The following is a 20,296-nucleotide window of genomic DNA, read 5'->3' as shown; positions in this document are numbered from 1 at the left end:
AAATAACATAACCATCCATCCTTAAACGGCTTCTCACAGATGTACACTCATAACACAATATAAGATCATTCACACCACAATATTTTTGACTAATAAAAGCTTAGATATATTCAACTCCCTTGAAAGGATTAAATATTACAATAGCGTTAACCCATGAGTTTAGGAAAAGAATCCCTTATGTTGTAATGTTAAACAATGCACAGATTTTTCTTTGAGGGTTTAGGGGACCAGTGCTAGGACCTTCACCAATGCCCCTAAAAATCAGACTTACTACACAGTTATAGATCTTAGCTCTGGATTTTTTTTACAAAATATTTTACTTTTTACACACCTGTGTAAACATAAGGGAATTAGAGATCACAGCTTAGTACACTGTCATAATGAATATTGAATATTGAAGTTTAGTTTACATGCAAAATTCTTATCATTGTCATTCTTTTGAAAGAGAAAATGACCTCATCATATGCTTAACTGAATTAGTACGTTGATTTTGTATATGCCCTAACACATGACATACCTCCACAGTTACACATCTTTCTAGAAGGGATGCCTATGTGTTCCATACACTTTTGATGTTCTATCACATTATTGAACCCAAACCTCTTACTTCTTAGTCACTGAAACATAAGACAAGGTCTGCCACAAATGCATTACAAGGTAAATTTTTCTTGGTTAACTACAGTAAAAAAGCAGGATAATGATGGAATTCTGGGAGAGTAAAAAGTGATATACTAGTCTAGCTTTGAATTAAATTAATCACATGCTTGCAGCACAAAGACAATGATTCAAAAAAAAAAAAAAAAAAACCAAAAAACAACAAAAAAAAACTTTAGTTTCCTTTTCTATCTGTATCTTATCATGATTCTATGCTCTTAAAGGGAACATAGCTGTGATAACCTATTCACTTGTAATAATTCTGTTTAATAATAGCCAAAGATTTTATTGACTGCTCAGTGCAAAACACTAGGGTAAGCACTTTAAAAGAAGTGTTTTACATTGTCTGTATAGCAATCTTATGAAGTAGGCACTATTTACAGATGCAAAAACTGGAGTTTAAAAGCGTTAAGTAACTCAGATGATAAATGTTAGAACCACTTTTTCTTGACTGCAAAGCGGGGCCTTTTTACTACACTGTTTTGCCACTGTGTAAATGTTTAAGGTCTTGGGGAAGAAGGAAGTACCTTACAAGCTGGATTATTTTCACTCCCTGTGAAAGCTGACCAGAGGTGTAATCAATGTGAAAGTCCTTTATGTCATGAAGACTATGATTTAACTATACTACAGTAGTTTGATTAAAAAAAAAAAAAAACAAAAACTAACTAGATATATTTTTTTAAATTTTCTCTTAGCAAGAGTATGGAGTTCTTAGTTTTCTTTAAAATCAAATTAGTCCATAAGATAAGGACATATGTGCTTCATAGAAATGTTTTATTGATCATGTGATCCATTTCTGTGAGAGCTATGACAACCTTGGAAAGATTTTCATATATTTCCCACCCTGAGTTACAACCTATCTTCAAGGAAGAAATTTTTCAACTATCATCATCCTCACCTGTAACAGTAGTGTGTTGAACAGGCACGTCTTACATGATGTGTTCTCTGGTAGGTACTGGAAACCTTAATTTTTTTTTTTTCAAAAACTGCATTTGACCAAGGCTGCCTTAATGTAGCTCACAAGTGTCAGAATCTAGACCAAGGTCAACATGCTTATTTACCACAGTGTTCTCCTATGTAGCTTCTCTAGGATGGATTTCTTCATGATTCACTTCTCATTATTATTTCTCACTCTTCTTTATTGTTGTAATTATTTAACATGGCACCTTTATCATTGTCCATTATTATTTTGAGGTGGCAGGGTGGTGATCAAATTCTTTTGCCTTTGAAATTCTAAAGTTTCACTGAAGCTACTTCACTTCACTAAAGCTATTAAAGCAATTCTCCAATTCACTCTTTTTTTTGATAATAAGACTTTGTACAAAACCAAAGCTCCCATTGAGGATGGCAAGAGAGGAAGGTCTTTGTGGCTATTGTCATGTAACTAAGAAAACTTGAATCTGGATTAGGCTTGTTGGGTGCCAAGCACAGAGGTTCTGTTGCTTGCACCTGCAGAGCCTGGAGTTTTGAATGAAGAACCTTTAATTATCTTCATCCTGAAATGACTGGCTAAACAATAAAAGGAAATAATCCCACTGAGTAGATGAAAAGGGAAGACTCATTTTTTTTATGAGCATCTAATCACACAGGTGTTAAATATCCCTTCTTGACCCTTTCACTGTTGACCTTACCCAACATCTGTCCTTTGCCATTCCCCACATCTGTCCAATAACATTCATCTGAAATTGATTTTTTTTCACTGTGCAATTGTTTCAGCTCACAACCATATACAATTTGATACAAGGGCGGGATGCCTAAATTTCAGCATTGCACATAAATCAGTCTATTCTAAAGGATGCCTTTGTACTTATGAATTTGAGGGGCCCAAGTAATCACCTTCTTTGCTGCTGTGGTGTAATTAAAAGAAGTTACATCTGAGTAGAACAAAAAAACTATCTCTGTGGAAGGAAAAACAGTTCCAGAAATAAAAATGCCTATAGTGAAGGTGAAAGAAATAAGCCCTGCAAGCAACCACTCAGGTTTTACCATTTGATTGTCTTTTCTAGGAAGAGCCCAATATGATTTCCTAAAACATGGAACATTCCGTGGAAAATGAGTGTTTGGTACAACTTAACCAAGCATACATAATATTCACTGTTACACCTCCAGCTGGAGATTTAATTAGTCATAATTGTTATGAGGTATATATTTCTAGCAAACAAGTGAGCCTATCCTTCTGATGCAAATAATTTCATCACATAAAACTCATTAGTCCATTATAGCTCATAAGCACACAGAAGTCTGTTGAACCAGTGATGACTGTTGACTTGAAAACTCATGTATCACATAATATAGGATGTGGAATAGACATTAGACATCTACTTTTCCAACTGTCCAGCATATCCAGAATATGTCCCAAGAATTATTAGGCCCACAGGAACTCCAATATAAAATTTTCTATAATTCTGTGGTCTCATAAATTTGGAAAAGCTCCATACTATAAGAGATTCATAAGGCATATATGGACATCACAGTCTCTAGGATGTGCTCTAGAAAAGAAACCTATTGGGTTTAATTAGACATTTCAGTGGCCATATAACTCTTTTATTTATACAAAGTAATGTGGTTCAGAATGGTGTAAACTTGGAATTTCACTAAAAATGCCTTCTCACTGCCAGTTAACTAAAATGAGTTGACTCAGGTCCAATGTGACCAATGATCTATTTAATTAAATTTTCTCTCAATTCCTGCCTTTTATGTGGATTGGCCAATGATTTTCTCATCATCCTAAAGATTACTACATCAGCTTCCTAGCTGTTCTGCCTGTTTCCTCTTCTGCCTCTATGCAGAACATGTTCCATACATTGGCCAAAAAATCTGCATAAAATGTTAATCAAACCATGTCCCACCTCTGCTCAAAATCTCCAAAACCTCATCTTCTTACAATAAAATTCAAAGGCTATACCATGGGCTACCGGACCCTCCGAATCTGAGTTCCAGGTACCCACCCAACCTTCTCTTCTGGATTCTTCCTCTCACCTGCTCAAGTCATGTTGACCATTTTGCTGTTCCTCAAACTTGTTGAGCATGTTTCTACCTCAATGGTCTCAACTCAGGGTCTTTGACTTTTCTGTTTCCTCTTATTTTAATAGTTTCCTACAAATAACCACATGATTCCTTTCCTCATATCATTTAATTCTCTGCTCAAATATTGCCTTATCAATAAGGAGCTCTGTAACTGCACCATATAAAATAACCCACTTTGCATTCATTTTTCTTTTACCCTGCTCAGTTTCCATCTTAGTTCATATGGTTCTCATACTGTGTATTTATGTATTTACTGTTTGCATATTCATGTACACGCACACACACATACAAAGTCAAGAATATTAGCCCTGTGAGACCAGGAATGTTACTTTTTCATTAATGTAGTCCCCAGTAAAAATACTTGTTGAATTGATGAAGGAATGAAGAATAAATAAGTGGATGAATCCTCTTCCTCTTGAATAGTCATTTTCAGAAGAGGCAAAATAATAGCATAAGGGTTCATTCATGTCCCAAAGAAAAATCAGTACAGCTTTCAAGTTCAAGTTTATAATTTTAGCCTCAAAATGAAATCTACTTAAGACTCCTCTCTCCATATTTATTACTTACACCCCATAGCCCTTTAATTCTCTAACACATAAAATGCTCTTAGGCCTTTTTCTTATTCACAAGTGTTAATTCCTGTTTTGTTCTTTATCTAGGCTTCCATATGTCATTTTAGTATCTCTCCATTTTCAGTGTCCTTCACAGCAGCCTGTGAACCCCCTAGACAACATGATCATGCCTCTTTAATTTGTATGGTACCTAGTGCTGAGCCATATGCACACTGTACTGCATAATAACCTTTTAATGACAAATTCAATTTTTATTTTGGTTCATTATGCCTGGGTTTTCAGGCAGTGTTCCGGATTTCATGGTTTTGTTTGTAATGAGTCATGGCCCCATTGACAAACAAGGAGTAATTAAACTAACCAGGTTATCAATAGAAGCTTGTGATGGATCTCCTGTTGCATATGTTATTTCATCTTCAATAATAGTTGGATATCATAAAAGATTATGGCCTCTTAGTGTGACAGACAGAGAGAAAGAGATGAAAGCCTGGGAGAACAAGAGTAAAAATATAATCTTACTCATACTTCTCACAAGCAAAAGAGTATCATAGTAATTGACAATAAGAGGGTTTTCATTTATAAATATCTTTTGTAATTTTATTACCTTATAAGGGGGGGATGTGAATCTTTGCTTAACAAAGAAAGTTAAAATTTATCAAATGGTTCCTTATATTGAGTTAGAGATATGCATGTGTTTGTATTTGTGTATTTATAAATGTGTGTATGTGTATTATCTCATAACATTTTCTTATTCAAACTTCTCTGGTAATCATTTTTTATTATTTTTCACCAAGTTATTAGCAAGCACTTTTATAAAAATATTTATTTGCAAGATTTTTTCCAATTGAACCTTTACTATTATGAATAAGAATCTCACAGAGAAATAGAGGTGCTATAATTTCAAAGTGAAGTATCACCCTTAACAGAAAATGATTACTCTGCTCAGGTATTTTTAAAATGAAAGGCAATATTCTGTTGTAAGAGTGTTTACAGTTTTCACTTTCACTGCATATTGAAAATTCATTAAACTCTGTACTTTTTTTATTGCTTTCTAAAAAAACTTAAAATAAATCCAAAGTGCACACTTACTCAGATCTTTTGTCTGAATGAATTAGTATTTGCACCTTCTAGGTTCCTGTTGTATTGAACTGTTTCCCATAGTGTTATTTGAAATATGTACTATGTTAAATGTAAATTGGTAGGAAAGAAAATATTTATGGAAAATGACATGCATATAAAACTAGAAGATAAAAAAAAAAAAAAAAAAAACAAAAAAAAACTAGAAGATAGCATAGGAGAAAATCTAGATGACATTGGGCTTGGTGATGACTTTTTAGATACAATACCAAAAGCACAATTCATGGAAGAGATAGTTGATAAGTTGGACCTCGTTAAAATGAGAAGTTTTGACTCTGTGAAACACAATATCAAGAAAATAAAAAGACAAGCCACAGACTGAGAGAAAATATTTGCAAAATACACATCTGATAAAGGACTGTTATCTAAAATATACAAAGAACCCTTAAAACACAATAAAAATAATACAAACAACCCAATTAAAAATGAACCAAAGACCTCACCAAAGATATACAGATGGTAAATAAGCATATGAAAAGACACTTCACATCATATCATCAGTGAAATGTAAATTAAAACAATGAGATACCACTACATACCTATTAGAATGACCAAAATCTGGAGCACTGACAACTCCAAATGCTAGTGAGGACATGGAGCAACAGGAACTCCCATACGTTGCTGGCGGGAAGATAGTTTGTCAGTTTCTTACAAAACTAAACATACAGTTACCATACAATCCAGCAATTGCACTTCTTGGTATTTACCCAAAATAGTTGAAAACTTAGTTCCACACAAAAAATAGATGTTTAGAGTGGCTTTACATATGATTGCCAATGCTTGGAAGCAACCAAGAAGTTCTTCAACAGGTGGATGGATAAACTGTGATACATACAGACAATGGAATATTACTCAGGGCTAAAAAGAAATGAGTTATCAAGCCATGGAAAGACATAGAGGAACCTTAAATGCATATTACTAAGTGGAGAAGCCAAGCTGAAAAGGCTACATGCTATATGACTCCAACTATTTAACATTCTGGAAAAAGCAAAACTATGGAGAAAATTTAAAAATCAGTGGTTGATGAGGGTGGTGAGGTAGTAAAAAATGAATAGGCAGATATAGGAAAATTTAGGAATAAGAGGGTTTTAAGGGCAGTGAAAATACTTCGTACGGTATCGTGATGATGGATGTGTGTCATTATGCTTTTGTCCAAACCCATAGAATGTACAGCAGCAACAGTGAACCCTAATGTAAACTATGACTTTAAGTCATAATAATGTGTCAGTGCAGGTTCACCACTTGCAACAAATGTACCACTCTGGTAGAAGATATTGACAATGGAGAGGCTATCCATGTGTTAGGGAAAGGAGTATATGGGAAATCTTTGCATCTTCCACTCAATTTTGTGTGAACTTAAAACTGTTCTAAAAATAGTCTATTAAAAAAAAATGACACATGCATACAACTCCTAATGTTTCCCTCCAAAACTCATCTACCTCCAGTCTAACCCATCTCAATCAACTGGTATTTCTAACTTTCTATTTAAGTCAAGTGAAATCACCCTTGTTTTTTATAAAAAGTCTGTCCAGAAATCATGTTGGCTCCAACTTCACAATAGACCCCAAAGCTGGTCACTTTCCACTGCCTCAGGTGCTACCACCCAGGTATGAGCTCCCAACATCACTTGTCTTCTTACTGCAACAGCTTTCATCCTGGTCTCGCAATGGTCTCTTCTCAACACGGCAGCCTGAGTGATGTGATACTTTTAAAACAAAAGTCAGATTATATCCCTCCTCTGCAGTGGTTCACCATTTCACTCAGAGTAGAAGCCAAGTCCTTAAAATGGACCTCAAGGTCCTATCTGATCTTTCCTCCTTTGGCTCCATATATTATTCAGGGTTCTGCAGACAAACAAAACACATAATATATGTGTGTATCTATATACACACACATACCTATACACACATATACATACATACATATGTGATATATATATGATGTAGATATATAGAGAGAGACAGAGACAGAGAGAGATTATATTATGAGGAAATGGTTCACTTCTTAGCTGGCTGAGAAGTCCCACAAACTACTGTCTGCAAGCTAGAGACCCAGGAAAGTCAGTGGTGTAGTTCGGTCCAAGTCCAAAAGCCTGAGAACCAGGGGAGCCAGTTGTGTAAATCTCAGTTTTAGAGCAGAAGACTGATACCTTAGCTCAAGCAGTCAGGTAGAGAAGGGACAGTCTCCTTTCCTCTGCCTTTTCTATTCAGGCCTTCAATTGACTGTATGATGTGCACCCAACATGGGAAGGGCAGTATGCTGCTGAATTCACTGATTCAAATTCTAATCACATTAGAAATACCCTCACAGTCACACCCAGAAATAAGGTTTAGCAAATATCTGGATGCTCTATGACCCAATCAAGTTGACACAAAATGAACCATCACACTCTGTCTCCTGCTACTGCCCCTTCTTTCTCTTTGCTTCAGTCACACTGATCTCCTTGCTATTTCTCAACTGAACCAGGCTTGCTTCAGCCTCAGAGCCTTACTGCAAGCTGTTCCCTCTACCAGTAAGGCTCTTTCTCCAGATACTCACATAGCAAACTCGCTCATCTACATCATCTTTGCTTAAATCTTTCCTTGTCAATGAGTCCTACTCAGATTAGCTTTTATAAAATTGCAACCCATTCCTTGCTCTAATTCCTCTTACCTTGCTCTAGTGCTTTTTTTTTTGATATTTCTTCTAACATTTTATTTAAATTATTTATTTTATTTACTGCTGATACTCTGTCTCCCCATCCACCCCCAAACCCACACCCACCCCCCACTCCACCCCCGTCTAGAATGTAAGCTTTATCATGTCAGGGAGTTTAACTGCTTGTGCCTTGAGAAAGGCCTGGTATGTATCAATGGCTCAATAACTATTTGATGAATAAAAGAAATGGCTATGTTATGTATAATATGCATATTATATATATATTATATATAATGAAGCTTTTTAAGCATCATTTTGTGCCAGGCACTGTGCTTTGACCTCTGAATATGAAGAGATGAATCAGATATTTACCCTGCCTTTAGGCAGTGACAAAGACGCCTGGCATACCCATAAATAATTACAATACAAGATAGAAAGTGTGTTGTATGAGAGATTTAGATAAACTACTCAAAGGGGAAAGGTATTTCCAGCCAGAGCAACAGGGAAGAGTATAGAAATGGTGACCCCTAAATTTGGGTCTTGGATCTGTAGAAATGGTGAAGAATAGCATTCTAGGTAGAAGGAACTACATTTAAAAAAATCACTAATGTGCTAAAGCATAGGGAGTAGGGAAAACCACAGAATATGGAAAGAACTCAGACTTTGAGTCAACATGTCTGACGTCAAATCTAAACTCTGAAGCTAAGTAGCTGTGTGACCTTAGACAAATTATTTAACCTCTCTGAGTTTCAGTTCTCACATCTGTAAAATTGGGATAATGCCATCTCGCCTAGAGTATTCTGTGAGGAAATCATGAACATAAAGCACCAAACCCCCTGACTTGCTCCCAGCCATCACTCAGTGAATAAGAGCTATTATTGGAGTGTAGTTTGACTGGAGTACAGATGAAATGTTCCCCTCAACAATGCCATTTTCCAATAGGAAGCAAGGCCAAAATGTATTGCATTTACTCTGCACTCCCTGGGAACATTCATCTATTGTCCAACTTGAAAACTGAAGCTGAAAATTACTAGTTTTGTAAGAGAAGCATAAAACACTGAAAATGTGATGCATTGGCCTATCAGACATAAGATTACTTTGAATATAGAAGGAATAAAAATATGTGTGCTCTATACTTTGGTTGAAGATTATTTTAACTTACCCACAGTTTCTTTCTTTCTTTGTTTCTTTTTCAGTTGCTCCTACGATTCAGGAAATTAAATCTGGCACTGTGGCCCCGGGACGCAGTGGATTGATAAGATGCGAAGGTGCGGGTGTACCGCCTCCGGCCTTTGAATGGTACAAAGGAGAGAAGAAGTAAGGACCTTGCGATTATTACTCTGTTTCAAGCACTTTGAGCTAATGTGTTTGTGTTTCAGATATTTACTTTAAGCAGTTTCTTTAACTGGCTTGAATGATTCTCAGCAGCCTTTTCTCGGGCAGGCAAACTGAAGAGGCCCACGTGGTGGGGATGAGTAGCTAACAGCATCCAGAAGAAATGTCCACTTTGGTTTATATGATCTCAGAAATGCCTTCAAATCCCCCATCACTGGTGCATTTCATTTCTTTCCCTCCCTTCTGAGCCAGCACACCATTGCTCTTGCCGGCAACCATGTTTACTTGGGAAATAAACCAGCTCTTAAAGGACTTGGGCACAGTTTCCATGAGAGCACTCCAAAAGCAGTCAGAGCTGCGGACTCTGCCTGGCTTCCTTGAAAATCCTCAACCCTTTCACCTGCTTCCCTCTCTCACAAGTCATTTTAACATTTTGTTTCATAGAACGTGGCATTTAAGTATTCTATCACTAAAGGGACAGTAGAGGGATAAAATACATGGTTGAATGACTAACCAAGGGGATTTGAGGACTACTCTAACTTCAGAGGAGCTTGGGGAGTTTCAGAAAGCCTTAGCAAGAGCTGTTGAACAAGAGAAGACAGAACTTGATGACTTCCTCTTTACTTTCAACCAGTGGGCTCAGTCAGATCTCTTTACCTGCTCTTATCAAGCCATCAAAGAAGAATAGGCCCCCCTGGGTAAAATGGCAGATGTAATGCAGAGGGGAGGGTATTATCTATAATATATATTTTTTTGCTTCAAAACCAGGGAAGGGATGTATTCAAGAAAATGTTAGTTTGGACCATATGAACTTTCCATTTTTCAGTCAAAAAGGCTAAATGTTGGCAATCTCATACTATTCAACATATACATATGGGGTTTATTTATTAGTGTCATGGCTCATAACTAATTACAGCTAAATGTCTGAACAGAAAACAGGTGAAATCACATAAGAACTTAGATGTTGCCACAATGGATGAGTATGAATGTGACATAAGCAGGTATTTTGTTTCTTAAACTGTAATCAAAAGAGGATTTATGGAAGATATTCTCTTTCAACATCAGGCTTAACAATAAAAGATATCCCCATAGCTATCTCATTTGTTTTGGATAACTGACAGTGGTTTTACCTAAAAATTTTCATAGTTGTTTTTTATGCAACCTCTTCTACAATTTGGGCTGCTCAATTACTACTTCTTTTTACTAATTAATTAATGCTTTTACTAATTCTAAATCTTTGTATCTTCCTGGAAGCCCCTATATTTTCATATACCTAGAATTAGATAAACTGGTCTGTGGTCACCCTTGTCCCATGTTACAGTATTACATATATGGCAATATTACCTTCCTCAGATTCTGATAATCCAGGCTGGGAAGTCTTCAGTTTGTGAAGATCTTTAGAGATAAACATCTGGGAGAGTGGTTCTTAGTCCTTTGAAAATTATGAAACCCTTTGTTCAAATGCAATCTTTTTTGGAAGCCCAATATGTAACATCTGTGAAAGTAAGGGTGAATGGAGCCTCAGTTCCATCTGCTCTGAGCCTGCCCTTCCATTAGGATGTCCTTGCAGCCCCTCCTCCCCATCTCAGGTTCTCCGCAAAGCACAGTCTTAAAAATTGACTTGAATTATTTTACATATCTTTCAAAGTCACTTGTGAAACTGTGTCATACCTTTCTTAAAGGCTAACAAGCAGAATTATTGTTAGCAGCACAAGTGAGAACTCCTTTGCTAAAGTCCATTTTGTTTCTAATAATTTTTTTTTGCTATACCTCTCTCTTCCCCTTTCCTAAATTCAGTGACTATTGTCAAAACAGGCTACAACAATCCTCAGCCCACTTTCTTGACCTATAGCAAAGGTAGCAAAGAGCCAATTGGTGTCCACAGTCATAGCTTCAGTGATTTTTGTTTTTCCAAGTGGGGCGATGGACTATAGTTTTTATTAGATTTTCAAAGGAGTTTAGAATCACTGCTAAAAAAGGTAGATAGATTGCCCCCAGTCAGTGCCCCTCCCTAATACACTCACACGTGAGAAAATCTAGCTGCTATGAAAATCAAATGCACTTATCAAAGGCAAACACATTTTCACTTCAGAATGAAGTATACATTTATCATTTGTTAGAGTTATATTTGAGGAAATATTCAAATTCTCAAATACAACTAGAATTTATAAATTCCTCTTAAAATTATAGAAAAGCAAGTTTGAGTATATGCAGGGAGTAAGGGAGAGAAAAATTCTGCTTGCTGAATGATTGTTGTTACACTCACTAAGAGCATCTACCATGCTATCTAAAGGGCCCAGGCCATTTAAAATATTTATTTCATCAAAATGAAAAACTATGTGTGGTTGGGAGTCCGCCTGCCGATGCAGGGGACACAGGTTCGTGCCCCCGGTCCGGGAAGATCCCACATGCCATGGAGCGGCTGGGCCCGTGAACCATGGTCACTGAGCCTGCACTTCCAGAGCCTGTGCTCCTTAACGGGAGAGGCCACAACAGTGAGAGGCCCACGTACCACAAAAAAAAAAAAAAAAAAAACAAAGAAAAACTATGTAATGAGCACCTGATATTTAATATTAACCCATTTTATTTTCACAACAAACCTATAAGATAGATACTACTCACCTTTTGCTGAAGAGAAACAAAAGCAGTGTTTTTAAGTAATTTGCACAAGTCTATAGTTAGTGACAGAGCTGGGATTTGAGCCCAGGAAGTCTTGCAAATATTCATGCAGAGTCTGTGGATTTAACCCTTATACTATGGCACCCAGTATTGTTCATGGGACCTCAGAGTCTATCAAAAATAATTTGAAATATCAATGTTAAATGCCAGGGTAAAGACATTGCAGGTAATTTACAAGTTAGCAAAATAAAAGACTGCACATACGAACACTCACTTATACTTTCCCAATTGGTTTCATCAAAGACACAGAAATAATGGAGTCAAAGTAACCAGACAGAAAAGAAACAGATACACCATGTTTTCAAATTGTTTTCTTGACCTCAAGGTCATTACCAGGAGCATGAGGCTGACAGAGACTGTCGGAGCAGAGCATAGTTTTTACAAGATCTTGAGTTTTATTTCCTGGAGATCTTTTATACTTGAGGTTTACAAAAAACATTCAGAAATAGCTTACTCTCTTCACTTATACTTAAGGGGATGTTTATAAAAACTCATCTCGCTTAAATCAAGATCTTCAAAGCCAGATCTTCATTCAAATAAATATAAACAAATAAACACAAACAAATAAACAAGAGGAAGTACCTGATCATCTCTAATCTTATCTCTGCGTATAGTTCTTCCACATCCTGTAAAATCTGTTTCTGTGTGCTGGGAATAATATGCTTGAAAGCCTTTAAAAAAAAAAAAAACTGCAAAATGAAGCACAATTTAAAGAAAAGAAAGAAACGTTACTGAGGATAAATTACTTTCCAGGACCTTTAAATTCTCTTTCATTTATTCTTCAGACCTCTGTGAGGTATGATTTATTATCCTCAATTTACTGATGGCAAAACGGAAACATAAGAGACTTAACCTGTCTAAGAGCACTCACTTAAAAGATGCTGTCGGGACACATTTTAGATTTGTCAACCTCTCAGCCCATGTTCTTTCCCTCGTATACATTGTCATTATTAGTTATCTATTGCGAAGTACAAATCAACCCAAAATTTAGCAGCTTAAAACAGTAAGCTTTTGTTATCTCAGTGTCCGTGGGTCAGGAATCCAGGAGCAGTTAGCGGGATATGGCTCACGGTCTTTGACTTAGTTCCTGTCAAATGTCACCTGGCGCTGATCCTCCAAAGGCTTGACTAAGGCAGGAGGATCAGCTTCTGAGGTAGCTTGCTCACATGTCCTACAAGTTGGTGCCTGTTATTGACTGAAGGCCTCTGTTAATCACCACACAGACCTATAAATAAGGCTGCTAGACGTCTTCATGGCAACACAGTTGACTTTCCTCAGAACTAGTGATTCAAGAGAAACCGTAGAAGCTGTTCATGATCTAGTCTCAGAAATCTCTATCTTTTCTGCAATATATTATTGGTTATAAAAGGTGACTCTATTCAAAAAGGGAGAGGTAATAGGGGAACATAAATATCAAGAGGTGAGAATCATCAGATGCCATCTTCAAAGATGGCTGTTACATTATCTCCCTCATGGATGATGTAATTGTTTATATATTAGAAATATTAGCTATTTGACCTTTAGTCTATTGCACTGTTTGGGTAAGCATTATGAGAAAGACTAAAGTTATATACTTGTTATTAAGATATCCCTTTGTATAAAATGGTCACTTTTTAACACTATAGTCTCTTTCAGCATGCCTGGCAGGGACAATTCTAATAGGTTAAATTTTACTTTCTATATAAAAACATTTTAAGTATTGGGAAAACTAAAGTTCAGAGTTCAATTACACAGAGAACCAAAATTTTAAACTTTTTTTCTTAATAACAGAGAAGAATGATAAAAAGAAATACACTCCTTATATGCAGTGAAAGGACACTTCAGAATACGCTAAGTAAATAATGTTTTTGATAACATGAAATAAGTTCATCTATAGCTTGAGAGCAGTACATTCACTTAGGATTAAGACCAAAAACATAAACTAAATTTTAATGGACTAACATTTAAATTGCTATTGCAAAAACATAGGTTTTGTATCACTTTGTGGAGATGGTATTACCATCTTGTCTTAGATCAGAATTTTATTATTTGCTTACTTAGTTGAATTCCCTCCTATTTTTTTTTAGCTTTCCTCAAATCCAAGCCTGCAACCTAGAAAGACATGCCTTCTTATTTTTTATGATGAGTTTAACTGCTCCAGTCTTATAAAATACTACATACTTTATTCACTTTGCCTATTTTTAGGCAAATGGACAATTGTAGCAATGTCTTTTTAGAATTCTTTAATCACAACAGGGTTTCTTTCTTAATTCTCTGTTATAATTTAAGATAGGGATACAAATGTTACAAATAGGTAAATACAAATTTCATCCATAAGTGAAAAACAAATATGTTATAAAACATTAAAATGATCAATATATCAGTTAAAAAACAAACATGTATCTAAAAATTGAATATTTTATATTTTATGATGAGAATTTATACTATTTTGAATTTTTAAGCAATAATTTCAAATTTAATCTATGAATTTTTGTCATTCTTTACAACAAATAACATGTCAGCACACCTCTCACTTCAGAATCCTGTTAATGGTTCAGTCTACACCACTGCTTCAGAGGAAATATGATGAGCATCACCTTATTGCCTATTGTAAAGGATTTATTATCTATGTGCATAAAACATGCATGCACATGTCACAAAATGTATACAGGTACCACTGAATGGACAGAAAAATGCCAAAATCAACCAGGTAGAGAATGCCAGGTTCACATTACACAGAAGTATGATGACCTTTTTCAATCAGGTTAGGTTTTCATTTTAGGGAATGGTGATATTTACTATTGGCTTTACAGAGGTAAGGTGAACTTGAGAAATCATAGTGAAGTGGAGTGACCTTTCCTCTCCTTTTTCCTATTCTAGATTATTTACTACTGAATCATCTAGATGGGCCATAAGTTTCATCTGAGTTATTCACTTTGATGAATGAATGTAAGAGGAAGGGTCTTCTTTCCTTCTTTTATTTTCAAGTGGACCAGAAAAATGAGTTAAAATATTTTTCTGTATCTTCAAAGATCCTTTTTCTTTGCTGTTTTTTCATTTAATTTATGTGTGTCAAAGTTATGAATACATCACATTTGTATAACCCGTTATAATTTTCAAAGCATTTTTATATATGGTAGTTTAACAAAATGTGTGCGTTTTTACATTTCACTTACAGTAGAGTCAACTCTTCAAGCTTTGGGTGCTACATAAGAGAGAAAAAGAGAAAGAGATAAATATATAATAGTAACAATTTAAATGACATGGACTTGCTACTCTAAAGATGTACAATAGGAGACATATTCCTTGCTACAACTTCAATCATGCTTCATTCCCACTTGCCTCTGATAGTGTATCTCTCCATTCTAAGTGAGATTCTCAGGTGGAAAATGGGTATCTAATATAACATGGTTCTAAAACAAAAAGCAACTATTTCACCCAGTGCCCAACCATGGAGAATGATGTAAAGCAGTGGTCCACAACATTTTTGGAACATATATCCCTATGAGTAAAATTTGAAACTTAGCAAAACTAGCAATATATGCATACTTATTTGTAAATTATGTATATGCATTTCTGAACTGGTATATTGCTTACATTAAATGACCGACAACAGATAAAATTTAAAAGATGAGATACAAATGCAACATAAATGGACATTTTATTATTATTTTCTCATACTCCAACAGATCACTTTGTACCCACCTTGAAGTACTTGCCCTCCATTTTGGAGACTCTTGTAAAGTATGTTAGTTTAAAGTAAGGACGTTTAGGGAATTGTCAAGGGCAGTTTTAATGACATGCAACTTTTACCCTACATGCTGATTTTGCAGTCTTACAACACATATTATGTAACTTAATGTACTAACTTACCCATTCCTTGCAAAATTCTAACTAGATTATGCCTGAGAAAAATGCTATCTCATAAAGGTAAAATAACTTGTTGAAGGGAAGTACAGAATGGGAAGTAAAATCTAATTTCAAGGAAAACTTGGGAGGTGATGGATATGTTTATGGTCTTGATATTGATGGTTTCACAGGTGTCTAGTAATTCCCAAACTCACTGAGTTGTATATATAAAATATGTACAACTTCATATACATCAATTATTCCTCAATAAAGTGATTTAAAAAACAATAAAAACCCTAACATATGTATGAAAGGGATAACTGTATAAAAAAATAAATAAAATAAAATACAAAAATTCAAAAAATAAATCTTTAAAAATCCTTAATTTTCTGACACTTGTGTCAAGATATCTCTCTTCTAGATTTTATACCACATTTTTGATTATTAGGAAGAGACTAGAATTATAATTCTCTACACACACACACACACACACACACACACACACACAAGCACACGCACACACATACATGCACACACCCCCTGCCCATCACCCCTTTCATCCTCTCATTTGCAAGGCCGTTATTATAAGAGTAGCAGTTACATATTTTGATTTAGAATGGTACTAGAAATAGCCTCTTTGCCACCCCATGTTAAAAATGATCTTCCCTGATGACCTGAGATTTTACTTCTTCTCATTGGGCCCTTATCTGTGAGATAATTTGCAAAATTTGAAAAGGAAATAAATTCCTGTGTTGAAAGAACTTGCATTTCTAATGTTATCTCATTATTATGTATTTGCTTGTTTGTTAGTTTATTAATTTAATCCTGATGATATTTCACTCTTTTTTACAACCAAAGTCTTATCAACACAACTCCATCACCCCTGTGATGACTTGGTCATCCAAGGCCAAGATGATAAAGGGTAAATATCTGAAACAAATGGGAGCATCACAATTACTGGGAACTGGAGAGCACATGTACATGTAAGACATAAATACATATTATTACATTGAAAACTTTGGGCCAGTCAGACAAAGTTGAAAGTGGACCAATTCCAGTTTGCATCTCCTGACTTAGAATTTACAACTTACAAAAATCACCAAAATGAAATAAGTACTAAGAAAACCCTAAGGGAATCCTAAGTCCTTGAAAGTACACAGCCAGGGTCCATTCAACTCAAATCAGAGCATTAACAAGTGCTTCAGGGAAAAGGTAGCTTTTGTGCTGGGCACCAAAGAATGAATAGTATTTCCAAATATCGCAAGGGGTGAAGAATAATCATTAGCAAGAAAAGAATGCAGTCAATTCATCTGAGCATTGTGTGGAGAGTTTTTTATACTCTGGGGTACAGGATGTGAAATATGGTGTAATAGAAGGTAGGTTTAGAAAGGTCTCTTAGGGCAAGACTTGAGGGATCTTAAATGTCATGATAAGACATTTGGGCTGGATTCCATAGGCATTAGGAAGCCATCGGAGGGCTTTGCAAGAATAGTAAAATGATCTACTCCCCATCTTCACAAAATGTTTCTGGAAGCAGTTGGGAGGAATGGGTGGAAAAGATATAAAATATGGCTTAAACTAGGGTATTGGTTGTGCAGTTTAAAAGCAAGAGAGAAAAAAGGTAGTATTTGTATGTTTCAGTGTCTGATTAAATACAAGGAAAGGATAATTTGAAGGTAATTCCAAGTTTTCTATCTCAATAACAAGGTTGAATAGTGAAGTTATTAGCTGAGTCTGGGAGCACAGGAAAAGAGATTTGGAAGAGATCTGAGTGCTGAGTTTGGTTTGGGACATTCTGAAATCGGGTGTTAATACTGGATACACAGTCCACCAGCAAACAGGATTTTGCTTGTGTTCTTAAAATTCATAGCAATATTTCCAAAGTAAATATTTGATCTTATCACTTGGTCCTTGAATCCTTCAGTGGTTTCTTTTTTTTTTTTTGCGGTACACGGGCCTCTCACTGTTGTGGCCTCTCCTGTTGTGGAGCACAGGCTCCGGATGCGCAGGCTCAGCGGCCATGGCTCACGGGCCTAGCCGCTCTGCGGCATATGGGATCTTCCCGGACCGGGGCACGAACCTGTGTCCCCTGCATTGGCAGGCAGACTCTCAACCGCTGCGCCACCAGGGAAGCCCCAGTGGTTTCTGATTGTCCCTAGAATCAAGTCCTAACAGCACAGCATGGCATAGGAGGCCTTTGTGTTCTAGCACCTGTTGACCTCTCTGGCTATGAATCTTGCCATTCTGCTGTCTCACAATAGGGGTTTAGCCATCCTGAAATATTTAATTCCCAAACTGTGACATGATCTCTGTCTTTCAAGCCTCTTTATATGTTGGCCGCTTTGCTTATAAGCCCCTTCCACATACCCCAACCCTGACTACCTTTGACTGGCTGCCTTCCACTAGGCCTTTAGTCTCAATTCAGATGTCACCTTCTCTCAGAAAATACCCTGAACCTTTTCTCCTAGAAGAAGAAGCTCTCCAGATGTACTCCTATTTGCTCACCTCTGTCAAAGCACAAAGATGCTGTGTTAACCCTCATGTTCACAGCATCTAACGTGGTGTTTGGAACACACTCTGTTGCAAGAAAGCATTGTGGCCTTTTCATATTGATAAAGTAGAGCCATTCTTATTTTAATACACTTTCAAATTGATAAGAGAATATTAGAATTGCATCATCCCCTTAGACTGAGGAACACTGTAAACCCAATGTGTGATTACAGAAGAGAAGCTGGTATATGTTGCTCAATTCTGACTCCCCAGGATTTCTTCTTTGTGAACGTGGTCTCTGCAAAGTGGTTGTGTTGGTATATTGTGGGATGAAGTTTGACATTAAAATCATAAGCACATTGATATTAGAAAAGCAGTTCAAGCAGAGAGGAGAAATCTAGTCAAGGCCAGGTTGTCAGGGATACAGGACTCACTGCAGTCAGGGAGATTGACACCTGCACTGTAGCCTTTGTTTATTTGATGTAGGGTTAAAAGGCAATATCCTCCCTGTGCAAATCAATCTGTCACAAGTAAGGCAGCCCAAAGGTCTCTAATCTAAAATTATTAATTTCATTAAAATTCATTAAATAAATAAGACATACATTTTAAATAGGCTAATAAAGTCTAAAATCATTAAAATGTCCTAACATATTATAATAACATTAATTTATTCAAATGTACAACTAAAGATAGATACCCCTTGGGGCTAAGACAGCGATGCATGATATTCTTCAGTCTGTTCCTGGGAATAAATGATACATTGTTTTTGAGCCTTAAGTGCCAAGCAATACAGTAAACCAATAGGTTGCTATAGCAGCATGTTCACATAAATTTTCATTTCTCGCTGGTTTCTAGCAGTTCCTACTCCTCCCTCTTTTTACTTTCTTTTTTTGAATTTACCTTACACGTCTGTGAAAAGCCTAGATGAGGTTGATAATGTGCATGTAATTGATACTGAGTTTGGCACATCTTGAAATCATGATGCCATGATCCTTTCAGTCACTCTCCTAGATATTTTCTTTAAAAATAATTTCCTGTATGCTCAATATTTTAATATTTTCCTGCCCTCTGAGAGGAAATGTATCCGTTCTAAGAAACAGACCCTATCATTGAACAATAATAACACCTATCATATATCTAGTGCCTACTGCATTTGATATATATGTGTGTGTATATATATATATATATATATATATATATATATATGCATAGATATTACATTTTATATGTTTAAAAAACATTCTTACATCAACACTTTGAGATTGGCTTCATTTTTCCCATTTCACAGATGAAAAAAACTAAGCATTAAAAAAAAGTAAAGACATAATTCATTCAGTAGAACACGCAATAATTACTTACTGTGCAACTATTAAGTGCCTAGCGCTCTACTACATATTTAGAGTACAATGAATAACAAAACCAACCAGGATCCTTGACTGAATGGAGTTACACTCTAATGCAGAATATAGAACATAATCAAAAGTCACACAAATATATGAAAACTTGCAACTGAAATGGTGTTACAAAGAGACGTATTTGATGTTATAATGATGATTTGACCAAGTCAGAGAGAACACAGTAAATCCATAGCATCACTAGAATTTGGACTTTAGAGACAATTCTGGACTTAAAAATATTGCATTCTTGACACTCTTCTACGTTTTATTTTTTTCTGTCATTCTTGATATAGCATGCATATACACTGTGGGGAGAGATTTACTACCACCCAAATATTTAGTGAACCTAGGGGAAGAAAAACAAAAGAGAATTGATGCTGAAGGTGTGTGTGTGTGTGTGTGTGTTTGTGTGTGTGTGTTTGTCAGGGAAGGTAGCCTGAGGAGGGAGGTGAAAGCCCACTTCATGCTTCTCATCTTGGGACTGTGAGTAGTCTGAAAGGCTGACTCCATCGGAGGCTAAAGACACCTGCTGTAAGATGCTGC

General features: G+C 36.0%; 1 protein-coding gene across 1 annotated transcript in view; it reads left to right on the top strand.

The window, feature by feature from the left end:
- Nucleotides 1-20,296, top strand: part of NEGR1 (neuronal growth regulator 1) — a 922,148-nt gene that overhangs the window by 709,021 nt on the left and 192,831 nt on the right. The window contains exon 5 of the mRNA XM_065879003.1: nt 9,221-9,341. Coding sequence (XP_065735075.1) covers nt 9,221-9,341 — 121 coding nt within the window. The remainder of the gene's footprint in view (nt 1-9,220; nt 9,342-20,296) is intronic.

This window comes from Phocoena phocoena, chromosome 1 (genome assembly GCF_963924675.1).
Source record: "Phocoena phocoena chromosome 1, mPhoPho1.1, whole genome shotgun sequence".
Classification (NCBI taxonomy): domain Eukaryota; kingdom Metazoa; phylum Chordata; class Mammalia; order Artiodactyla; family Phocoenidae; genus Phocoena; species Phocoena phocoena.
Note: the sequence above shows the minus strand (reverse complement) of the source record. Positions and strands in the feature narration are given on the sequence as shown.